A 23,482-nucleotide genomic window follows, 5' to 3' on the forward strand; every position below is an offset into this window, starting at 1 on the left:
TCCGTTAAATAAGGAAATAGGAGTAATACCTTATTCTTAAGTAAAAAAGGATATTATTAACGCCTTACGGAATTTATTACGAATAACGACGTTAATAGCTTTATTATTAACGTTAAAAAAAGATATTATATAATAACTTTAGGGACTAAAGTTACGTAAGGGGGGAGTAATTATAATAAATTCGGGATATAACTAATAATAAAACGCTAATAACTTAGCAACCGGTATACGGATCTTATTATAAAAGAACTTTTTAAAAAGTAGAGCCCTTATAAAGGACTTTATAAGCTTTAGTCTTATAATATACCTATACCTATATTATAGCCTCGCTAGTTAAGTACTTATAGCCTAATCTCTTATAATTAGTAAGGACTCGACGACTTATAATAGAACACTTTTTTTTATTAATTTAATAAATAATATACTTAGCGACGTAAGCGCCGGCGATATAAATAAGCTCGTTAATATTACGATATAAGCTAGCTAAGTAGCGTATATAAGGAGTACCGCTACAAAGACCGCAAAAGCCCTTTTTAAAATTATACTCTATATTAAATATATTCTAAATACGCAAAATAGTAAACATTTTAGTAAATACTTAGTAATAGTATAATAAAAGAGTCGTAATTAAGAAACGATATGGAATTAGAATATCGTAAAAAGAAAAGTATAGTTATATAAAAAAGAATTCGTAAAACGGTCGCTAAATAAAAAGAGAGAAAAAAAAGTAAATACGTAATTAATAACGGGAGAAAAATCTTTTATTATACTTAATAGCCTAATAATAATAATAACTACGAGGTTAAGCAGGCTCTTATATATTATAATAATTAAAATACTTTATTATAAATATATATTACTAACTTAATAACTAGTCGGCGCGCTATTATTAAATAATAATAATAAAGTATCCGTTAAATAAAGAGATAGGAATAATACCTTATTCTTAAGTAAAAAAGGATATTATTAACGCCTTATAGAATTTATTATAAATAACGACGTTAATAACTTTATTATTAGTATTAAAAAAAGATATTATGTAATAACTTTAGGGACTAAAGTTATATAAGGGGGGAGTAATTATAATAAATTTAAGATATAGTTAGTAATAAGATATTAATAACTTAGCGACTAGTATACGGATCTTATTATAAAAGAACTTTTTAAAAAGCAGAGCCCTTATAAAGGACTCTATAAGCTTTAGTTTTATAATATATTTATATTTACATTATAGCCTCGCTAGTTAAGTACTTATAGCCTAATCTTTTATAACTATCTACTTTATTACAAGAATTTACTATTTTATTATAAAATATAAAATAATAAATCGTATTATATTTTAATATAAAGTAAACGTTAAGAAGCGATTAAACTAAACTTTTCTAATAAACTTTTTAATAACTTAGATATTAATATAAGTCGTTACTTAGAAACCGTTAAGTTCGTTTTTAAAAAAGGATGCGTTATATAATATAATAGAGATATTAATTATTAATAATTACTTTAGCTCCTTTTTTATTTATTAAATACTTCGTTCCCGCTCTTTTAAGCCTATAAAAAGAGATTTTATTAATATTAAGGTTTATACGTTTATACGTTTTTATTATATAAAAAGGGCAGAGCTTATATAAGTATTATTATCGATCGGTTATTTTAAAATAGCTTTATAAAAAGGTATTATAAGGTCGATTAGTTTAGTAACGTCTTATATAGAGATTAGAAATTATTATAGATCTATATTATAATATTTATAAGCGAGCTATTAGTTTAATAACTTAAGTAAAGAGTGATTTTTATTTATAAGAGGGTAAAAAGTAGTAGTTATTTTTATAATAAAGTTATAAAAAGAAGAAAAACTTTTATATTAGGGTATAATATTACACAATTTTATATACTACCGTACGGTTTAATATATTACGAAATTAAAGTATTTCTTAAGCCGTAAATCTCTATAACCCCTATTTATAAGTTATTATACTAGTCTAGACCCTATCCTAGGTAGTGGGGTGACCGTAAAATACGATTTCTGCTTTGACACATGAAAAAAGTGTTTTGGCGGAGTGCCTCTTGCAGTCTGCCGTACTCACCCCCCCTCCACCCGCATCCGCATCCGCACCCGCACACGCACCCGCACCCACGCCACCTGAACAATTCTCGTACACATCAGAAGCACCAGAAGAAGTACCAGAAGCCTTACCAGCGTCAGCAGCAGCAGGGCCACTACCTCCAACACCAACACCACGCCCACTCCCCGTACCCAGCCGGCCAGGCCAGCCACCAGCACCACCACCATAATCACCAGGCTCCGCTGCCTCCGTCCATCCCAGTCTCGGTCTCAGTCCCAGCACCACCAACAACAGCACCACCAGCACAAACACATCCAGAGCCTGCGCCAGAGCCAGACGTTGTTGCGCCTGGGCCACCAGAGCCAGTGACTCGGCCGCTGCCACACCTGTTCCCTCCCACTGGCCCTCCTCCCATTACTAGTCGACCCGAGAAATTCGTCGACGAACCTCTTCACCATTACCCTCACGACTCCGTCGCAGCTCACGCTTCACGGTCGCCCATGGATGTCGATATGTCGTCGACCGACCTTTCGGCTCAGCAGCAGCAACAGCAGCAGCAGCTAAACCAGCAACAATCACCACAAAAATCAGAGTCGCCATCACAGGCCCCAGGAACCTCTACCAATCCAGCTGGCGCGAGTCCCAACGCTCAAGGTAGCTCTGCTGCTGCTGCCGCCGCGGCCGCGGCCGCCGCGAACCACTTGAGTTTTCGCAGGTTCGTCCCTCACCATCGACCCAAATTCCGTCAAATTTTTTCAATAGCCATCTTCCAATCAATGGCGGATGTAACCTGTGTGCTAATATATTTTTTGATTCGAATAGGCAACGAGCTTCTAGAGCTTGCGAGGTACGTAGTCTCACACCTTATTGTTTTGTCGCGCCCGCCATTCCGTGGCCCCTCTGCCCACTTTGTGCCGAGGTATCGCTACTCGCGCCGCGGCGCTGCGTTGCGCTCTACTGGTGCAATGCTGCCCTGCGAGATCTCACGCCCACCTCTTGTCGGCCTTCCGTTATCTGAATCAAAGCTAACCTTGTATTGTACAGACATGTCACGCCCGCAAGGTACGAATAGTCTTCTTTTCTATTTGAGTGTTCTTTCTCTTGTGGGCGATTGAGCTTCCGGGTCGGCCGATTCCTACCCACAACCGAATTCCACCTACCCCCTCCTCCGATCGACACTTTTCGCCAAACCTCTTCGTCTAATATCTTTGTCTAGGTACGATGCGACGCCGCGAGTCTCGGTGTGCCCTGCACAAACTGCGTAGCCTTCCAAATAGAATGTCGCATTCCGACCCCAAAGCGCAAGAAGACTACGAATGCCAGAACGAACAAGGACTCGGACAGGTCTGCCTCAGCTTCGCCGTTTCCACATGCTCCCAGTCATGGGCTAACTGAGGTGTGCTCCAGCGAGAAAGGAGATAATGCTGAAGAGCGTTCACCGAGAGCTCCCAGTGTTCCTGCGCCAGGACCTGGGACCTTCCCGCCGCGGACTCCTGCTGTCTATCACACCACAGATGGCACGCCGTCGTCCACCTATACCGAGTCGCAAGCCCGAAAGGAGGAAGTCGATAGTGGCACTTATCTCAACCTGGTGATGAAACCAAAGTTCACGAGAGCCCCTATAACGGATGCTGGCAGGGTCGCGTACCTCGGAGAGTCGTCCAATTTGACGTTGCTTGTACACGATCGACAAGGCTCCTCAGACGTAGTGCACTATCCTCTACCCGAAAATGTGAGGGGTTCCAGGGCCCGATTGACCGAGCTGGACAACGTCGAAATCGATATCCTGCACCAACGCGGCGCCTTCCTTCTACCGCCCAGATCTTTATGCGACGAGCTTATCGACTCCTACTTCAAATGGATCCATCCGATCGTTCCGGTCATCAACCGTACCCGCTTCATGCGACAGTATCGCGACCCCAAGAACCCGCCGTCCCTTTTATTACTGCAGGCTGTGCTGCTGGCCGGCTCAAGAGTCTGCACGAATCCACAGCTGATGGATGCCAATGGTTCGACGACGCCCGCTGCCCTGACCTTCTACAAAAGGGCAAAGGCGCTCTACGATGCCAACTACGAAGACGATCGGGTGACCATTGTGCAGTCATTATTGTTGATGGGGTGGTACTGGGAAGGACCTGAAGATGTCACCAAGAACGTTTTTTATTGGAGTCGAGTCGCCACCATCGTTGCTCAGGGTTCTGGAATGCATCGAAGTGTTGAGCAGTCACAACTCAGCCGCTCCGACAAGAGGCTGTGGAAACGAATCTGGTGGACTCTCTTTACACGAGACAGGTCTGTTGCCGTTGCTCTCGGCCGACCAGTTCACATCAACCTCGACGACTCCGACGTCGAGATGCTCACTGAGGATGACTTTATCGAGGATGATGGCGACCGTAACAGCGAGTACCCTCCAGATCCCATACACGTGCAGTTCTTCATGCAGTACGTCAAGCTTTGCGAAATCATGGGCCTGGTGCTGTCTCAGCAGTACTCGGTAGCCTCCAAAGGACGACAGAGAAACGCCATCGACTTGACCCATAGCGATATGGCTCTCGCCGATTGGCTCCAAAATTGCCCAAAGATCGTGTACTGGGAGGTTGCTCGGCATCACTTTTGGTCAGCCCTGCTACACTCGAATTACTACACAACACTGTGCCTCTTACACAGAGCTCACATGCCGCCAAATGGAGGCAGTCGTTTCCCTGACGATTCTCCATATCCTTCACGAAACATTGCGTTCCAAGCCGCGGCTATGATCACCTCTATCATCGAGAACTTGGCAGCTCATGGCGAACTTCGATTCTGTCCGGCATTTGTTGTGTACAGCTTGTTTTCGGCCCTGATCATGCACGTCTACCAAATGCGGTCGCCGGTCCCATCGATTCAGCAGGTAACCCAGGACAGGTTAAGAACATGCATGCAGGCCCTCAAGGAAGTGTCGCGAGTTTGGCTGGTAGGAAAGATGGTGTATACCTTATTTGAGTCCATCATAGGAAACAAAGTGCTCGAGGAACGGCTGCAGAAGGCTGCGGGTAAGAGGCACAGGAAAGCGCAACAGGCGTTGGCACAGCTGGAGCAGCAACAGCGGCCGCAGGACGTTGCCAAGAGGAAGTACGACGACATGGCGATCGACTTCAGCGTCAATACTCCAACGCCTCAAGAGTCTTATGAAAGATCGCGTCCGCAGACCCCTAGCCATATGAAGGGCGACGGAGGTTCAAATCAGCAGACGATGCCGCCTCCGATCACATCACCCAATGCGAGACAGAACGCAGACACGTTCATGGGCGGAACCTCCTCTAGGCCACAGACCAGACCAGCGACGCCCTTCAACCCTTCATTCTCGGTGCCGGCCACACCGCCAGACCTGTATCTTGTTACACGTAACTCGCCGAATATTTCTCAGTCCTTGTGGGAAAACTTCCAACCCGACCAGCTTTTCCCAGACAGCGCAAGTATGCCTGCATTCCCGCACATGTCACCGCCACCGAATCACCATGGCCTAGATACAGGCCTCATGGCGCAGCTGCATAATCAAAACACGTCCCATGGTCTACCAGCACAAAGCACTCAGTTCCAAGCACGTGGCCCTACCAAACAAGGATTGAGTGGAAGCCCTCAGCAAGGCGCGAACGTCCTGGGGTCTGGCATGCAGGGTTTCCAGCAGCAGCAACCGCAGCAGCAACAACAGGCACAGGGGCAAGGGCAGAGCTCCAACAACAATAACAGCCTCAACAGCAATCTCTGGACAGCGAATTTCGACGGCTTGATGCCGGATGGACAAAGCCCAAGTGACAGCTGGAGTACAGGATCAGCTCAAGGGCAACCTGTTCCAAACACGCTCAATGTTGAAGATTGGTAGGTGGACGCCATGCTAGATTCCCGAGAACGCCGCAGAGAGCTAACGTTATTGTGCTAGGTTCCAATTCTTTGGTATCAATAACGGTGACCTGGCTAGCATGAATCTTGATTTGGGGTTAGGACCCCAGTAGGATGAATTCGTAGGGCGATTTTGCGCATATTCCATCAGCCGTGTCCAACGTATTTGCAATCGAAGTTGACTTATGACTTACACATGGCGGGAAGGTGCATAGCGGATGTATCGCCAAATGATACCATCTCGTCACGGGAGCTTCGTGTTTACTTGGTAGCATGTGTGGGAAAATTTAGGACATTCCTGGGCGAGTGACCTAAGCAATCAATGTATACCGATTCTTCAATACAAGTTGATGGTTCAAACTTGAGAAGACATAAGCCATATGATGTGATGGTATGACACGATACGCTTACGTATGCCTTTTGACACGTTATTTAGAGAAGATGGGCTTTCACATGATACGGCTAGACCCTGAAGAGGCTTCAACTCCAGGCTTTGCTTTTTGCGTATATACTCAGCTTCATTCTCCCAACCGGCACGAAGAGTACCTTTCGAGATTCGGATCAGCCGAGTTTGGAACATATCTTCACATAGTCACCCTGTAGCATTATAGGCAGGCATTTATAGTTTGATCCTGTAAATCAAGGACCAAAGTATTGGTGTTGGAAAAGCTGGCTGGGGGTCAATGATATTGCATAGCCAAAGACTAGGTGGTTTCTAGAAGCTGATAGAAAAATTGTATCCTTTTCCCTTTCTCCTGCCTCCGCCTCGCTTCAGCAAGAACCCTCTCGTCAACAACCCCCTTGATCGCCTGCCCGCAAACCAAACCCTGGGTTGACAACCTAATCTTCTACTGCTCCCAAAGTCTAATGTTTGAAAATAAAAAGTTGTAAACAAAGATAAAGGGGGTGAAGGGGTTAGACAAGCGGTGAACCTAAGAGGCTGAAAGCCCAACCTGACCGGCACACTCACTTCACATCACACCCCTCCTTCTGTCTGCCCTTCCCTCAATGCCCGCTAACGCCTATATAATGCGCAATCACTCCAACACGAGTTCCGACACCTCTACATATCGCCCCTGCACCCAGACCGTTGGGATCTTCTTTATGAATTTGGATTACGAGGTGTGTTCCCGCCGAGGCTTTGTTCGAGGAGCACCGAGAGTACCCATCTGTAATCCCTAGTTCCAGACTCTTCCCATTTCAACAGCAAATGCAAACCAACTGTGAGCAAGCTCAGTCCGACTTTTTGCCCTTTGCTGCTGCTCCAGTGTTGCTCAAGCCTCGTCTCAAGACGGGCCCCTCTCCATCGCTCCTCCCACTGGAGCCAATCGTCATAGGCGCAGCGTCAAGCAAGCCTGTGCTGGTTACTCCGCCACTGGTTGCGGGCATAGGCAACCTTCCATCGTCACTGTTTGTATCAGTCAACTCGATGAGATCCAGATCATCTGGCTGACGGCTTCGGGACCCCAAGGTAGGCGTGCCCGGAGACTTTGCAAACGCGCCTCGAAGCCATGTCTCCACTGATGCTGCTGCGCGGTCTAAGCCAGAGCCTTGTCGGGACGTCGCTGATAGATCCTGTCCCTCATCGAAAGGACTTTCTACGATGCCGCTGCTGGAACCCGGCCGAAATCCAAAGTTTGCGGTCTCGGACCCCATTACGGAAATCGATGGCAGAGACTCGTCGATGGCGATACCGGGGAGATGCTTCTTCGCCCAAGAGTTTAAATAATCTTTCTCCGGTCCAGGTGCTCGTACACTTCGCCCCAACGAGCCTACGCCTCCGGGCCTCCTCATCCATGCTGGCCGGGTATCGCCTGCATCACTGCCCATCCTGCTTCTCGACGATGCCGGAGTCGATCGCCCTGGAGTGCCGGGTAGGTTTGGTCGACTGCTCAAGTTGCTCTGGCGTCGCGACGATGGCCTACCAACTTGCTCTGGGCTTTCTGTGAGTCCAGCTGTTATGGCCGCGGCATCGAGAGAGTGTCTCGGCGTCGAGATGCTTGAGGTGCTTCGGAGGCTCTTCTTCCGTCGTGGAGGGAAGTACCCAATCGTTTTGCTCGACACGCGGGCGATCTCGACTGGTTTTGGAACAGAGTCTAGTGCAACCCATCGAACGTGAGACCAAGGAGGCTCTTCTTGGTCATCGTTGTTGGAGAGTCGAGACGACGACCCGTTTTGAGTAGGCAGACTGAAGAAGTCGACTTGTTGTGGTTGTGCCGAGGTCTGCTTACCCCAGCCATGAGCGCTTCGAGGTTCCGGTGTTGGGGCTAGCAAGTCGACATTCTGCCCCTCGTGCGAGGGTGGCTCGCAAGGGCGACCCTTGACTTCGCATGCATCTACTGGTATGGCAAGCCACTTGCGCACCAGTATGTCTCTAGACCACAGGCCGTTTGCCTTTCTGAATGCGTCTTCGCGGCACCTGTACTTGAGCACTATGCCGGCATAGGTGTCAGTTGGTTGCACATGGTGTATATACACCAATTGATCTTGGACCTCTTCTTCCTGTGGTGCGTCCCTGGCGATTTCGTCCGAGTTTCTCTTCTTGTACTTGCCCGACACATCGAGGCCACCATTAACTCCGTCGTGACTTTCCAAAACGCTCGCTGTCCGGGCTGCCTTGAGGGCAGCATCTCTTTCTGCGAGAGAGCCTGCCGCAATGTCTCTCTGCGCAGGCCTACTATTGGGGGGCGGCGCTGGGCCCCAGTCTTTGGGAGCCTTTCGTGGCGGGGTAGAATAGTCTCTTTTCAAAGGATTGATGTTCGTCCGTCTCCCTTCCCTGTGATCTGACTCGTAGCCCGCATCGTGGACACTTCCACCAGACAAGATGGAAGAAGCAAGCCCTTGGATAGAAGCCCAGCCTTGCGACCATGTTGTGTCGAGGAAACTGGCCGAGTTTGGTGCGGTGTTGTTTCGACGGGCGGCGGAGGATGCACTTCGAGCACCGGACTTGGAGGCATCGCGGGATAAGTGGCTGGATGGCATGGGACTTGGCTCACGGCTTGGTGAACGCAAGGCAGAAAAGGAAGCCGACAGCTTATCCAAGGGCCCTCCGCCAGTAGAGGAGTCCTCTGCAGTGCTGATGAGACGCCGGTTGCGTGGGCGGGCTTCGGCATCATGACGTGCTGGCATGAGGGCCGAAGAAGACATGTGTGATGTCGACCCGGCCGGGTTTAGGGAATCTGCCATGATGGAGCAAGGCCGCCCACCTCGTCGCTTGGGTGGTAGGCAGTTGAAAGGGAGGGCATCAGCGCGTGGCTTCGATCATCGACAGTATTCGGTCGCTTGGAAGACGGTAATATGCGATCTGGGTCGGCAGCGCCGTGGGCGACTTCGGAGTAGGAAGCACAGAAGGTTGAAAGCGGTAGGTCGAAGGAGCGGGCGATAAAGTATGTGTTTCGGTCAAGGCGGATTAAGTTCACAGGGGACGTCAGAGTGTCGCTCTCGCGTGTATCTCGAAGGGAAGAACAGCTGAGGCCAAGGGAGGAGCAGGTGTAGTAGTCGTTGGTTGGTTGAGGAATGAATGGATGGAAGTGATGTATGATGGCCGAATGGATGGACAATTGGAACCGTGGTCGTGTACCTTTTCTTTAGCGTATGCAGTAGCAGCCAGCATGGGAAGCAAGCAGTGACAAGCAGCAGCGGACGGGAAGCGGTGGTAGGATGGCGACCGTGGGTGGTGGCAGCAGGAGCGAACCGCATGTGCGTATGCGATACTGTGGACGGGTAGGGAGTATGGGCACCTCTCCACTGGGCTAAGTGTCCTTCTACGTATGTATTGAAGTGCTGAGGCGGCGGGCTGCACTGTGGCCCGTCGAGAGATGTGGGCCGGGGTTTGTCAAGGGACTTGAAAGGACGGGACCCTTGGCCAGCCGCCAAAGACGACGCAATCACGCACTCAGAACTCTCTGGAAGGCAAGGTACCTCACCTCCGAACCTCGTGGCTCAAGGTACTTACAAGTAGGTAATGTAGGTAAGGTACCTTAGGTGCCGAGGACTGCTTGTGGCTCCTTGTCCTATCCGTACTGAAATGATTAGCGGTCCTTTCAGTGGGGACGAACAGGTGGCATTCCTGCAATCCCCTCCCCCCAATTCGCTTGAGGCCTGGGCTGTTTGAGAAGTCCCAAGTTAGCGGCTTACGGACATGAGTTCCCAGCGGTGGTGGGGGCGGATAATGGGGAAAGGGACATGACTGCCAGTCTTAATTACTGGAGAGACCTGGGAGAGTCATGTTCGTGGCTCGGCCACCCACCACCTGTGGTAATCAATTCGTCCCCTTGGAGTCTTGAAGTCCTGCTCCTCCGCTGGCCGAGGACATGAACCGTGCAGGGTACTTCCACTCCTCCGACTCGACGTTCCGCCCGGCTCCCAGCGGCCCCACTCAAACACTTTGTGCGAGCTCACGGTCGCGACAGGTACCTCTTTTTTCCCCCATATTGCAGAACTCCGAAGTACGAAGCTCGATTGGAATCCCGATTCTGGCGCAGCGCAGAGAGCTCTGGTGTAGACTGCCACGACCATGCTCGCTACGCGTTGCAATCGCATTATCGTTAGTCGCGTACCATCAAGCAAGTTTCAGTAGCGGGCAGCAAACGATACAGCGTTTACCCATGCCGAACGATCGAACCCTTTGCGACGTCTTTCGACCCTGACCACACCCCAGCTTGCGATGCCGATTTGTATCGAGTGCCGCCATCCGGTCAAGACCCTATGGACCAAATACTCCAACGCTGACGACAAGTCGAGCGGTCACAACATCCGCCTGACCGTTTGCAGAAATTGCGGCCACTTTTGCGACAAATACGTCGAGCACGACTTCGTGGTGCTGTTCATCGATCTCGTTCTGATTAAACCCCAGGTCTATCGTCATCTATTGCACAATACCTTGATGAAGGATGACGACCGTTTTGATGTAAGTCGTGGGGGAATTTGTGCTAGTACTATCTGCAAGACCCTCGCTGACGTTATTTCCTACGCAGTCATCCATCGTACGACTCGGCATCCTTTTGCTTCTATTCGACGTCTACTTGACATGGGCGCGCATTGAGAAGCAGACGGTGCCCATCTCTGCTCGGGGCGAGGGCGCCAACCTGGGCAGCTTGGCACAACAGTCTATCGTGTCCCAATATTTCTTCTTCCGTATGTATCATGAAGCATGCTGAGGGCTGACTCAGATGGAAGAAACTAATGTTCCGGCAGTCATCCTGTGCGCTTTGTCGACATTTGCCTTTCATATGAGCATTCGCTTCCTGACTTCGTCCAAGTTCTCCCCGCTCAACTTTTTCAACATCTTGCCACGATATTCGCGTCCGAATTCCGTCTCGACCGCACTCCTCGTCTCGTCTTCGACCAAGCTATTTCCGATACTCATGGTCATATGGCAGTACGATGTCCCAGCTGCGGCTCGGTCGCTGGGCTGGGCCGTCGTAGCAAACAACGTCGAGGCCCTTCGTATTCTGCTGGATTGCGGCTACGGCGTTGCCACTTTGCTTGCCACGCTGGGAGCTCTAGCCCGGTGGACAGTGGGACGTAGTGTTCTCTGGGCTGCCGGGCTAGATGGAGTGGATTCCATCGGAGAGACGAGCATTGCTGCAGATGGCAAAGCCCTCTGGGCTCTGTTGATGTACGTGAGGGAGTGGGCAAGCGATCTAGCCGCAGGGTAACAGGCAGTATATAGCTGTAGAAGCCAGGCAAAGGACATGCATGTGTAATATGTACCAGCCGGCATTGCGTGAATTGATGTTGCATAACTAGCCGTCTTGCCATTTCAGGTGCCTACCCAATCCATCCATGATCCCCATCGCCACCGGACTAGTATCATCTGTCGGCATCTTGAGCTACAGATGCGAGGCGGCACTCTTCAACAGCCATTCACGCGCCGTTCGTTCTATATGACAGAACCCTAACAAGCCCCTTAACGCCGTCCTTATGAAGTTGCAGTTGTGTAAAATCGATAATAGTACATCGCACCCATGGCGTTGCATCTCGCTCTCTTTCGCCCTTCCACCGTCACCTCGAATAACAGGTCGTCAATGGTGCACGGCGCTCTCTCGGAGGTTGCTGCGTTTGGGTTCGATCAAGGGGTGAAGTTGGGCGAGGAACGTGATGGCCCACATGAGATAGCAGCATGCGAGGGCAAGGAGGAGGGAGGATCTCCAGATGCTGTAGATGATGGTCAGCTGTGTGTCTCTGTCGCAGTGACGCATGGAATAGTAGTTCTCCGATTGCGGCATTTTGCTTCGGGTAGAGGGATAACATACATCTGCGTGTCGCCCTTGGGAGACAAGAACCATGCGCCAGCGCCCATCGCGACGACGATGACGAGACCGACGAAGATGCTGTACCTATTGTTCTCTCACGTCAACACACATCGATCGCCAGAGTACGCTCGTCTATGGGAGGGGGAACACACCCTTGCGCCATTTTTGCTGCTTGATTCGGAAGAGGGTGTGATTTTGGTGGATGTGCAGGTATGTCGGGTTTCGCGTTGATGTCGTCGTGCTGCTTCGTCGATTGCTTCTGTCGTCGTTGGGAAGGCTGAGCTAGGTAGGAGGTCCTGGACGTCAGTTGTGGGTGCAGCTGTCGGCGCAGTGCACCAGCCGGCAGCTCGACCGTTGCTGGTGCTTAGTCATTCCCGTCTCTCCACCTGGTCTTCCAGCCTGCAAGAACCAATGCAAGTATTTTGTTAGTCAATTTTCATGTCACTAGTACTATATCCTATAACTCGAGGTTTGAGTAATATACGTCTTTCACTTCACGTCATGCAACTAAATCAGACTCAATATTCTTGTATCATTTTTTTTTTTTCATTTTACATGATGTTGTGCATTAGTCTTTGATCTGATGCCCTTTGAGCCATGTCTCTAGCATCTAGGGCCCTTGCTCAAGAGTCGTTCTCGTACTTGAGGCCAGCTTCCTTTCTTACGGCGCCGTAGATGCCGGCCATATCACCTGATGGTCCTACGTGCTCCTTGACAATCTGTAGGTGCCTATCGGCGTTTTCAATATTTGGCAGCCGTGTCCCTGCGGCTTTGGCAATAGCCATGGCGTGCCCGGCGTCTTTCCTTGCCAAATCAACGGCGAAGAGCGGTTCCTCCCTCTTGTAATAGTCACCCTCCAACATGCGCACCGAGTACGCAGGGTAAGGGCTGCCACCGAACATGGCGTCGACAAACTGCTTCACGTAGCCAGTCCCGAGCCCGCTCTTCTCGGCAGCCACATAGGTCTCAGCGAGCTGCTCGACCATGCCCAGGATGACGGTGTTACCCAGCACCTTCAACGTCGACGCCTTGTGGTACGGCTCGTCAGCCATGTTGATCTCGCGAGCCGCCATGGCATCGATATAGGGCCGGATCTTCTCGATCGAGGCCTTGGGCCCGGCAAGCACCAAGGTAGCGTTGCCAGCTGCTACCATGGCGGGTGCTCCGAACACGGGCGCGCAGATGAACTCGGCGCCCTTGTCCAGCACCGCCTTCGCGGCCGCTTCTGAAGCGCCGGGAGCTATGGTTGAGCACTCGACAAAGACTTTGCCCTCAAGTTTCTGCTGGGATGCGGTTGCGAAGATTTCCTCTACTGCCTGGTCGTTGGCGACACATGTGAAGATGATGTCGGCCTGCGCGATGGCGTCCCCAAGCGCCTCGACGACCTGAGTCTTACCGGCGGGCAGGCTCTGGCTCAGTTCCGTGGCCCGCTTGGTGGTGCGGTTGTAGATGAGGAGTGGTTTGTCAAGTTTGGACTTTTCCGCAATGTTTTTACACATACCCTGAGCTGGTGAGCTCGCATATCACAATCGGAACGGGGTTTTGCGACTCAAAACTCCGGGTACGACTCACCCTGCCGATGTTGCCGAGGCCGATCCAAAGGAGTGTCTGAGCCATTGTGAAGTGTGGTGTTTTGAAGATGACTGTGGTTGACAAGGATGGCTAGTAGTAGATGAGGTTAGAAAAGAATTATGCTATTGTAAAATTCAGTGGAATACAAGAAGTCAAGAGAGAAGTGTGTCGTTAATGAGAATGCAATGCAAGAGAAATTCAATGTAGTTGGTGACATGTAAGCGGCGGCATTAACATGCCGGAAAGCCCCTCAGGGTCTCGGTCAGTTGAGTTTGAAGAGCGAGGTGACGACAACGGCTTTGCCCGAGCGGGGTTGCTTCGGTTCATCATAGAGACCACAGCGGCACTTTCATCGGTAACTTGGGACAAACAATGGCCGCTAAGAAATTGGCTAGCATAGGTAGTGTATAGATAAGAGCATCTCGAGGTTAATGGAACGGCAATATGCCAATATTAACTAAGGCCAGGTAAGGCGGGTTGTCAAGTCACTTAGTTCTATTCTACGGCGTCTTAACAGTAGTTGAAGACGAATGATCAACCAACGGGCTTACAACTTTGCTCCACTGCATAGTACGCTTTACAACTTATTCGGGATCTTTTTTTCCACGCCAACGGAGCTCAGACGGCGGGAGCGCGTGCGGAGTTGAGCAAGGCAGTCCGGTCGATTAGTGTACATCTACGGCTGTTCCCGTCCTCGCAGCTGTGCCTTGGGGTGCCAAGCAGTGAGAGAGTCTTACTTTACTAGAATGCCTGTACCTTTGTTGGTTGACGGCCGTTAGTGTAAGTCGTGCGAAGCTGCCGCTCATGAGGTTCCTTTCCTGCCCCTCGTCACATGCGAGCCATTTTTTCAACATGTAAGCAATTGCATCGGCAGTGCGCGGTAAGAGATGAACCGCGCCAATTATTGAGGTTTTTTTGCGATTGGTGATTTGTCTTCTCTTACCTCGTCTGCTTGTCCGACAGCTCGCCTCGGTGCTCCGGTAATACTTGACGGTCGCCGATGGCGGTCCCCATGATGGAGACGTATCTGTTCTTATCGTCTTATCAGTACGCCCTTTGGTAGGTCACCTTGACTCACAAAGTGGGAATTTCTCGGTCGGGGGGACAGGGCGGGTTGCAGTTCGTGCTCTCCCGGCCTAAGCCAAGGTCCCTTTCCCTTCGTCACCGACTCTTAAACTCTGCCCGACATTGTTCCTGCAACTTCATTCAGACCGGCGCGATTCAGTGCTCAGACAGGTCCCAAGGACAATCCGGCAGTCAGTATCATGGCTGTCTGAAGGGATGGATCTGCTTTGACCCGCCCGTCTCTCACGACGCTGCTATTAAGCTGTCTCTAATCGGCTGGTGACTTGATCACAGACACCAGCTTCTTTTATTGTCTTCACTTGCTTCAATATTATATCTGCTCTTGCTTCTCCCCCTCACGAAGGAACAACAGGATTGTGTTCAATCCGGACTTATTATCAAACATCAAACTGCCTCGCCTTCTATTCGCTCATCACATTGCCACTGTAGGCCAACGAAGCACATCACGGGCATGCCCTACACTTCTCGCCGTTATCGGTAAGATGCGGTCTCCAGCGTTGAAGCAAGCAAGCAACCTGGTTGCAAGGGTATGCGTTCAAACTCTTAATTCCATCACGTCTTCCAATCGTCGTGCCCAGGCCTTACAAGCTTCATATTAGGCACCGTTCGCCCTCGACTCTTACAGCCCGCCCAATTGCAGACTTTACCACCGCCCGCGGTTAGGAGGCACGCGCCAAGAAGAAGCCTTACAAAGTGCCCTTTCAGCAGTCCGCCACTCATCCAGCAATCAGGCCCGCGAGAGGCAACGAGCTGAAGACAGAGTACTTATTGAACTCCTGCTCCGTTTCTTCTTTCAATCTCTGACATGAGCTGCAGGACTTTATTGTATCAGTCTTAGAGGCCTCGGCCACTCGTCGTGATGCCAAAGGCTACCTTCAAAAATATGCCCCTCAGTCCGGCGAGGATGGATCCAAAAAGCGCAAAGTTTCCAAGTCGCAAGAGGGACCTGACCAAACTTATTCATCCGTTCGAGTCATCAATCAGGCGCCCAAATTCATCCAAGGCACTGAGTTTAAGGCCGAAACCGCCATTCCTGATGGCGAACCCATCAATTTGGCAATTGTCAAGATACGCCTTCCTCAGGATGTTGACGACGAGATGCTGAATGCTATCGCCAAAACCCTGACCCAACTTAGGAAATTGGGACTCGTGAGCCTTATTGTCCTCGATGGAGGGCAAATATCGTCCCGAAAGCTTCTTCGGGAGCAGTCATGGAGAGTCCAGCAAGCCATTGAGACATTTGGCGAGCCAGGGAGCATTCTGCTCGATCAGTGCATTGCCGAGGCTGAGTCGCAGACAGCGCAAACGAAGGGGTTCATGCCTTCGGGCGTTTATATCCAACACCCGCACCTTCTGCTGCGAGCTCTGCGAGACAATGCGATTGTTGTAGTACCTCCAGTCACCATGGCACACAACATGAAGAGTATCGACGTGGTGGACGCTGACGAAACCATCATTGCGCTGACCAAGTTTTTCTGTGGTCTTCAATTCAACGCCTCCGAAAGCCCCGTTGGAGCGCCTGACTCCAGTCTCAGCCCTGGTGCCAAGGTCGCCTCAGTCGAAAAGGTCATCATCCTAGACCCAGCTGGAGGCACACCTCTGTCGGATGCACATGATGATTCGTGCCATCGATACATCAACTTGGACCAGGAATTCGAAGGCATCATGTATGGCCTCACGCACCCTACAGGATCAGAAGCGCGGCGAGGTAAATACTCCGAGAGTGTGCGCCAGCTCCACGCCCGTAACCTCGACCTTTCAAAGAAGGTGCTTGCGATGTTGCCCTCGACTTCTTCTGCCATAATCAGCACCCCGTCTGCTGCAGCAAACAAGCCGATCCGGCAGTTTACAAGCGTCACAACACGTAACCGGCAAAACCCTTTGATTCACAACCTCCTAACAGACAAGCCAGTATTTTCATCGTCACTACCGCTTGACCGCGTCCGCTCTGGGAAAAAGGGTGACATGGCGTCCGGCGAGACCCATGTGGCAACTTTGGTCAAACGCGGCATGCCACTTACAGTCTATCCTGATCCCACAATCAGTGCCTGGGTGCCCCCACGACCGGGCGGCCCTCGCTTGAGGCTCACAGACACCTGTATAGACATGCCACGACTAGTCAATCTCATTAACGACTCCTTCAACCGGGAATTGGACGTTGAACACTACTTGGAGCGTGTCAACGAGAACCTGGCCGGTATCATCATTGCAGGAGAGTACGAGGGTGGAGCAATTCTGACCTGGGAGAAGCCTTTCGGGCTGGATGAGGAGACTGCATACAAGACCGCTCGACTGGTTCCGTACTTGGATAAGTTTGCGGTTCTCAAGAGCCGCCAGGGAAGTGGCGGAGTTGCAGATGTGGTTTTCAACGCCATGGTCAGAGGCTGCTTCCCAGAAGGCGTCTGCTGGCGTAGCCGACAGGACAACCCCGTCAATAAGTGGTATTTTGAGAGATCTCTGGGCACATGGAAACTCAAGGACACCAACTGGACCATGTTCTGGACAACGCCACACCTCCCACTAAGCGACCCGAAGCTATTGGATTACGAGAACGTTTGTCGTTACATTGAACCATCTTGGGCAGACACAAAGCCGCCGGACTAAGACCTCCAGGAGTGGCTCTGAAGAGGAGTTCCCTGTGGCAGTATTACCATTGGAATGGGTGGGGGTCAGATGAAGCCATATTCATAAAAAGAGAAATAAAAAATCCGAGATCAACGTTAATTTCTATGCGTGTCACACATGAATATTCTTAGCTGAGCCGTTGTGAATATCTATCCGTCGACGCCACTGGCTTACATGTGGGACTTAGTTGAAGGACGGTCATCAAGCAAGGTACCTAGCTATTCTTTGAAAGTACGGCAAAGGAAACGTGCATGTAAGCAAGGCCTATAGTTTCCACCTGGGACCAAGAACCTACCCAGCTAGAATCTGCAGGACAAACTGCTGCTGGATATTTCTAAGTAAGGTAAGGCAAGGGAGGGATGCATCCACCAACTACGAGGAGACAGTCACGACAGTGCCATCCAAAGATGCGTAAGTACGTACCGAAAGGTGTTCCATAAATCACGTGCGCTAGTGTGCGCCCATTCCCTGCTGGACCGATCCACCTGGCCAGCTGCCCCTGGGTAGCTTGTGACAGCATGCTGGAGGTTGCTGTGCAGCCAATTTAACATACTGGATACCTGTCTATCTTGCTTCAGGTCGCAGGCAGGCACGAGGCAGAACTCCCGCATCTACAACCCACCTCAACCCGTTCAACAGGCACTATCGTCAGTGCCGACTTTCCCGCAGCGACCGAGTTGTTTTCTTTTCCCACCTAACTTTGTCCCATCAAACCACCGCCAAGATGGATTTCAAGAATATCGGCAAAAGCTTCACGTGCGTTGTCGCATACCCTTCATGTCAGCGGTCGCGAGTGCTGTATCCAGGCTGACGAATTCCCAACAATGCAGCTCCTTTGGGTCCTCGATCACCCCTTTCGCTTCCCGTACTTTCCAGTACACCAAGGAGCAGCTTGGCCAGGCCGAGGACAAGGTACTTTGATTTCTTTGCGCTAATCTGATCAGTCATTCAATTAAGCAAGAGCTAATCGCCTCGTCCTCCATAGACCCAGCTTCCTCCCGACTACATTGATCTCGAGAAGCGCGTCGATGCCCTCAAGCAGGTCCATCAGAAGATGCTGGCTGTGACGTGAGTTCTCGACGGAAAGACCCCATAAGCCGAAAACCGACCACTAACACCGATGACCCGAAGCTCGCAATACTCGAACGAGGCCTACGATTACCCGCCCAACATTAAGGAGACCTTCCAAGATCTCGGTCGCACCGTCAGCGAGAAGGTTACTCTTCTTTCGTCCGCTGGTTCCCCGGCCGAGGCCCAGGCAGCCCTGACCGCTCCTCCTTCGGCGAAGCCTCAGCCCAAGACCTTCAACCATGCCATTGCCCGGGCCAGTCTGTCAAGCAGCCAGGTCCTTCACCAGCAGCACACCGGTACGGGCGAGGATCCCTTGGCTACGGCGCTCGAGAAGTATGCCTTGGCTATGGAGCGCGTTGGTGAGTCCCGCATGGCCCAGGACGCTCAGATTCAGAGCCGCTTTCTTGCCGGCTGGAACACGACCTTGAACACCAACCTCAAGTTCGCGACCCGCGCCCGCCAAAACGTCGAGAAGTCCCGCTTGACTCTCGATGCCGCCAAGGCCCGCGCCCACGGTACCACCTGGAAGATGGGCCCCGGCGCCACTCGTCCCGACGAGGGTCAGCCGCAGGAGCTGAGCCCTGAGGCCCAGGAGGAGATCGAGAAGGCCGAGGACGACTTTGTCACGCAGACTGAGGAGGCCGTTGGTGTCATGAAGAATGTCCGTACACATGGACTTTTTGCCTACACGAAATCGGTGATTGCTAACTCTCTTTACAGGTTCTGGATACCCCTGAGCCCCTTCGCAACCTCGCCGACCTGATTGCTGCTCAGATCGAGTACCACAAGAAGGCTTACGAGATCTTGAGCGAGCTCGCCCCGGTTGTCGATGGCCTGCAGGTTGAGCAGGAGGTTAGTCGCGCCTCGAACTACGAAGTATAACGAAGACCGATCCGTGTTGACGCCCTTTCGCTGCAGGCCAGCTACCGCAAGAGCCGTGAGAACGCCTCTTAAGCGGCTGGAAGTGAGCGCCTATTTTCTTGATCGCCGCCGCCTTCGCGGTATAGCAGCTTCATCGTACCTAGCTTCGGCCGATGTGTAGCGAACTGCCAGCATTCCGCGGGTTGATGTGCTTGAGGGTTGGAGGAAGCCCGATTGCTTTCGTTGCAGCCGGTGTGGCTGGGGCCGCGTATGTTACCCACCATGCATCGTTGAGAGACGACTTGTTTCTACTTCAGCCATGTGTGACTTGAGGGACTACTTCGATTCATTATCGACGCCCGAAACCCCCATGGTAGGGTGTGAGAGCGTCCTGGTTACGTCGTCCAAGGTTGATTTTACGGCTTCTGAATATAGAGTTGTTTTCATGTTTGACGAGTTCCGAACGACTCCCAGCAATTGCGGCTGGCAGTACGGTTTGGCACAAAATTCAAATAGCTTGTCCGCTTTATCAATCCAGTGCCAGCCTGCATGCCTACCTATCGTGTGTTCATGTCGAGAGAGTCTCTCGTTGGTCATGATATCAGTAGTGCATCATCGGTGAAGCGTCATGCGAATGACAATATTTGGTTCCCAAATTGCCGTCACCACTTCACTCAAAATCTTGAGTGAAGCACAGAATGCGGCCAAAATCCCTAAGCTTGTCAAATGCATGTATTGGATTGGAATAAATGCTATCAAAAAGCGATGCACATTTGCACCTCCGAGAGTGTCTGACTGACAGACTAGAGTCACGTGACTGGGAGTGCTGACTTATGTAAGGAAATCTACTGGTCAACGAAATCCAAGCGACACTACCTCCCCAAGTGCTGCCGACCTTGCGCTCCATAGCTCAATTCACCGAACACCCGCGATCTCCAATTCGAGCCAATTGATATCGCAACCATGCGGAGAACATTTCGCCTGCTCGCGGGCGTCAAGCCTGCTCGCTATCTCGAAGCCGGCACCCCGACAGGTCTCACCGGCCTCTGGACACACAACAGCCCGCGGTCGACGCTGCTCTATCTGTACGGTACCACCCTCGAGAAGCTCCAGACGGTCCCCGAGTCCTCCCTCTACCGCCAATCGGTCGAAGCCATCACGAAGCACCGCCTCAGCCTCGTCGAAGCGACGGTACCGCCCGGATACCCCGAGTGGGAGAAGAGGGCCGAGCAGATTGTCAAGGAGAAGCCCGAACAGTTCCGCCTCGTCAGCGGCCGCGTCGACGGCAGCGGCGCGCGGACGGTGAAGCTCGGCGGCAGGACGTTTGTCGTCGCGACACAGCACGAGGAGCAGGACGTCCGCTACGAGGAGTGGGACGGCGAGAAGGACGAGGGCGGTACCCTGGAGGGCCCCCGTAGCGAGGCCGAGCGAAAGGACCACCAGCTTCTCGCCGACCGCAAGGACCTGAACGATGTTGCCAAGGTGCAGTGGGAGGCGGAGCCGCAATTGACGGCCGACCAGTACGTTTTTGTATTTTCCCGGAGCAGGACCCTCACATCGAGACGGTTTTGCTAGCAACGGGGAGGGGGCTTATACTGACATGTTGTAGGATTTCCGAGTTGGAGACCAAGATCGGAGCTGGCCTCATTGAGGAGGTCATTCAGGTTGCCGAGGGCGAGCTGAAGCTCGTGGATGTGATGACCCAGGCCAAGGTGTACGTTCTTTCCTCTCTCATCCATTTTCTCCCGACCTTGCTAACAGCCATAATCAGATGGGAGGACCTTGAGGAGAAGCCTGTTGAGGGCCAGTGGACTTACTTTGAGCGCAAGTCTGCGTAAGCGGATGCTTGTAACTGCTGAAGACACTTGCCAATTCTAGATAATGTACATTAGGCGACTGTGATGACCAAAGATACATCGAGACGTTGCTTTTTTCCCCTTCCCAAGACTTGTTGCATACACACACAAAGGCAGCTATCGTGAAAGTGCCTCTTTTCCTACGTTCCATGCTGTACTATGGGTTTCAATTCCAGGAATTTACACAACATGACCTTTGTCGGTTGCTGAGTCTCGAGACAGGAAAAATGGGCTAGTTGAGGCTTTGCTTGCCTTGCCCCAAGATCAAATAGAGCTCGAAGTGCGTAGTGCCTCGAGGCAGGTCAAATTTCGATCAATTGGAAACAGCAGCTCTACGGGACTATCGTGATGACAAGCTTACAAAGAAACCCAAGAGTTGGGGGGAAATGATTGAGGGACGCTCACTCCGGAGCGATACTTCTTAGATCGAGTTAGGGTGAAGAGCAGATGAAGATCAAGAACAAGGCTGCCCTGGACCCCTAATCACAATATTTAGCCATAGACAATTACTTGAACTAAATTCCAACAGAAAGGCAGTCATGAAGTCTGGCGCTAAGTAATTTCGAGCAGCTTGTTGAAGCTTCCACGCCCATCCCTCGATGCTTGGTACCCTTGTGGTAGACACAGTGTAAATGAAGCAGACGGCCCCGCTTCACTCTTGACCGAATTCTCACCACACACTCACCTTACTTACACCACTACGTCAACCTCACTCAAGCCGACCAAGAGAAATGAACCTTCAATAACGATATCAACATATTCATAGAATATTTGACATCAATAGCTCTACCCGTGTTATCAGAACCTCATCACATGGGCCCGCGCACTGGGCGAAAGCGACCATGAGCCAGCCAGCCACCAGCCGCAAGAGGTCTGCCTCAGCGATGTCGATGAGCGACAGCAACGAGTATAGATACCAGTCTCAGCTCCCCAGCGACTCCATCAACCCGCTCAGCCATACTCCTTCCATCCTCCGCCAGCTCCATCTAGCCGGTCTCGCAGAGACGGATGAGCTGCCCTCGAGGACGCAGCGCAAATTTCCGCACCGCCACTGGCAGGACCCAGATGCGCCGGCCCGCGTAGGACCGTCCGCCTCGTCGGGGTCTCTATTAAAAGCGCTCGAGACCAGCGAGGTAGAAGAAGGCGAAGAGGATCTAGAGGAAGAAGAAGACGACAAGAAGCGCCGCCGCAGGAAAAAGGACAGCACCCTAAAACCAAAATACGCCTCTGAGAAATCCCCCTTCCGGCCCCTCGTTCGGGCAATCTACGGCTTCCTAGACGCCGGTGACGTCGCAAACGCCAAGCGCGCCTTTGGCATCCTCGCGCGGTCCACGGCCCACGGTAAACCCGTCGACGTGCGGCGCAACCACTACTGGGCCCTCGGCGCCGAGATCCTCATGCGCGAGGGCGGCAGCGCGCGCGCCACGGCCACGGACGACGAGGCGTACCCGTTCGCCAACGCCCCACGTGTGCGCGAGTACTTTCGGGACCTGATCCAGCGGTTTCCTTACAACTACAAGCACCGTCACGCCGTGTGCGCCGTCGACTTTTGGCCTGCGCTGTTGAGTTACGAGGTTTTCCAGGTGCATGCGCAGCACGCGGCCTCGTTGAGGCGGGTGAATCGCGAGGCGGAGGATTGGGAGGATGAGTCGTGGCAGGAGCCTTCTTCGCTCCTCGACGGCGGTGCCGGGGATGACAGCATGATGGAGGGATCCGGCCTCCGGTCGTCTGAGCAGGTCAACGGGCGGGACACGCGGCTGCGGCAGGCGAGGAACCAGATCCGGCTCAAGACGCTCGACATGCTGCGCGAAGTGGCGGGCCGCATGAACGACCTGCTAGAGGATCGGCCTTTTTCGCACAGCGCCGAGCTGTGGCGGGTGCGCGGGATGGTGTCGCTCTACATCGGCGACTTGCTCATCCCGTCGTACACGCTTGACGAGGAGGGCGGCCAGATGGCGGAAGCCAGGGCGCGGCGGGAGGCGGAGAGGAATAACGCGCGGAGCAGCTTTCAGAAGATGGCGGAGCACGGCGGGAAATTTGATGCTTTGATTCAGAAGCTGATGGCGCCCGTTGAGGAGGACGAGGGACCTATGTTGCCTGTCTTCTCGTCACTCCCCTTCAGAGAGTATCGTACAGCTAGCTAGAAGCGCTGGCCAATACTATTCTGACGCGGAAAACTAGGCTACCTAGTCGAGAGCATCAGAGAGAT

At 51.7% G+C, this 23,482-nt stretch overlaps 6 protein-coding genes across 6 annotated transcripts; 4 read left to right on the forward strand and 2 right to left on the reverse strand.

Annotated features, from left to right (window-relative positions):
* Positions 1-2,038: 2,038 nt before the first annotated feature.
* CLUP02_14875 (fungal specific transcription factor domain-containing protein) lies at positions 2,039-6,058 on the forward strand (the record flags this gene model as incomplete). Its single annotated transcript, XM_049293801.1, has 6 exons — positions 2,039-2,781; positions 2,889-2,913; positions 3,111-3,128; positions 3,283-5,521; positions 5,876-5,924; positions 5,986-6,058. 6 exons carry the CDS (start codon positions 2,039-2,041, stop codon positions 6,056-6,058), a joined length of 3,147 nt encoding a protein of 1,048 aa, XP_049150947.1.
* Positions 6,059-7,178: 1,120 nt separating this feature from the next.
* CLUP02_14876 (LysM domain-containing protein) lies at positions 7,179-9,092 on the reverse strand (the record flags this gene model as incomplete). The annotated part of the gene is made up of 1 exon (XM_049293802.1): positions 7,179-9,092. One exon carries the CDS (start codon positions 9,090-9,092, stop codon positions 7,179-7,181), a length of 1,914 nt encoding a protein of 637 aa, XP_049150948.1.
* A 1,519-nt stretch (positions 9,093-10,611) lies between these two features.
* CLUP02_14877 (Arv1-like family protein) lies at positions 10,612-11,605 on the forward strand (the record flags this gene model as incomplete). Its single annotated transcript, XM_049293803.1, has 3 exons — positions 10,612-10,854; positions 10,922-11,081; positions 11,142-11,605. The coding sequence occupies 3 exons, from the start codon at positions 10,612-10,614 to the stop codon at positions 11,603-11,605; spliced, it is 867 nt and encodes a 288-aa protein (XP_049150949.1).
* A 366-nt stretch (positions 11,606-11,971) lies between these two features.
* Positions 11,972-13,819, reverse strand: CLUP02_14878 (uncharacterized protein; the record flags this gene model as incomplete). Its single annotated transcript, XM_049293804.1, has 7 exons — positions 11,972-12,131; positions 12,203-12,296; positions 12,355-12,484; positions 12,539-12,601; positions 12,758-12,782; positions 12,845-13,704; positions 13,775-13,819. The coding sequence occupies 7 exons, from the start codon at positions 13,817-13,819 to the stop codon at positions 11,972-11,974; spliced, it is 1,377 nt and encodes a 458-aa protein (XP_049150950.1).
* A 190-nt stretch (positions 13,820-14,009) lies between these two features.
* Positions 14,010-21,756, forward strand: CLUP02_14879 (uncharacterized protein; the record flags this gene model as incomplete). The annotated part of the gene is made up of 28 exons (XM_049293805.1): positions 14,010-14,129; positions 14,346-14,486; positions 14,554-14,647; positions 14,738-14,767; positions 14,857-14,920; positions 14,985-15,045; positions 15,134-15,218; positions 15,290-15,387; positions 15,460-15,621; positions 15,677-17,413; positions 17,445-17,522; positions 17,617-17,661; positions 17,872-17,896; positions 18,025-18,241; positions 18,316-18,397; positions 18,471-18,553; positions 18,617-19,217; positions 19,277-19,408; positions 19,475-19,493; positions 19,610-19,685; positions 19,751-19,954; positions 20,042-20,204; positions 20,327-20,937; positions 21,027-21,131; positions 21,189-21,251; positions 21,329-21,436; positions 21,496-21,553; positions 21,709-21,756. 28 exons carry the CDS (start codon positions 14,010-14,012, stop codon positions 21,754-21,756), a joined length of 5,310 nt encoding a protein of 1,769 aa, XP_049150951.1.
* Positions 21,757-22,115: 359 nt separating this feature from the next.
* On the forward strand, positions 22,116-23,417 carry CLUP02_14880 (uncharacterized protein; the record flags this gene model as incomplete). The annotated part of the gene is made up of 1 exon (XM_049293806.1): positions 22,116-23,417. The coding sequence occupies one exon, from the start codon at positions 22,116-22,118 to the stop codon at positions 23,415-23,417; it is 1,302 nt and encodes a 433-aa protein (XP_049150952.1).
* Between the last annotated feature and the right edge of the window lie 65 nt (positions 23,418-23,482).

The sequence above is a fragment of the Colletotrichum lupini genome, chromosome 8, assembly GCF_023278565.1.
Source record: "Colletotrichum lupini chromosome 8, complete sequence".
Taxonomy (NCBI): Eukaryota; Fungi; Ascomycota; class Sordariomycetes; order Glomerellales; family Glomerellaceae; genus Colletotrichum; species Colletotrichum lupini.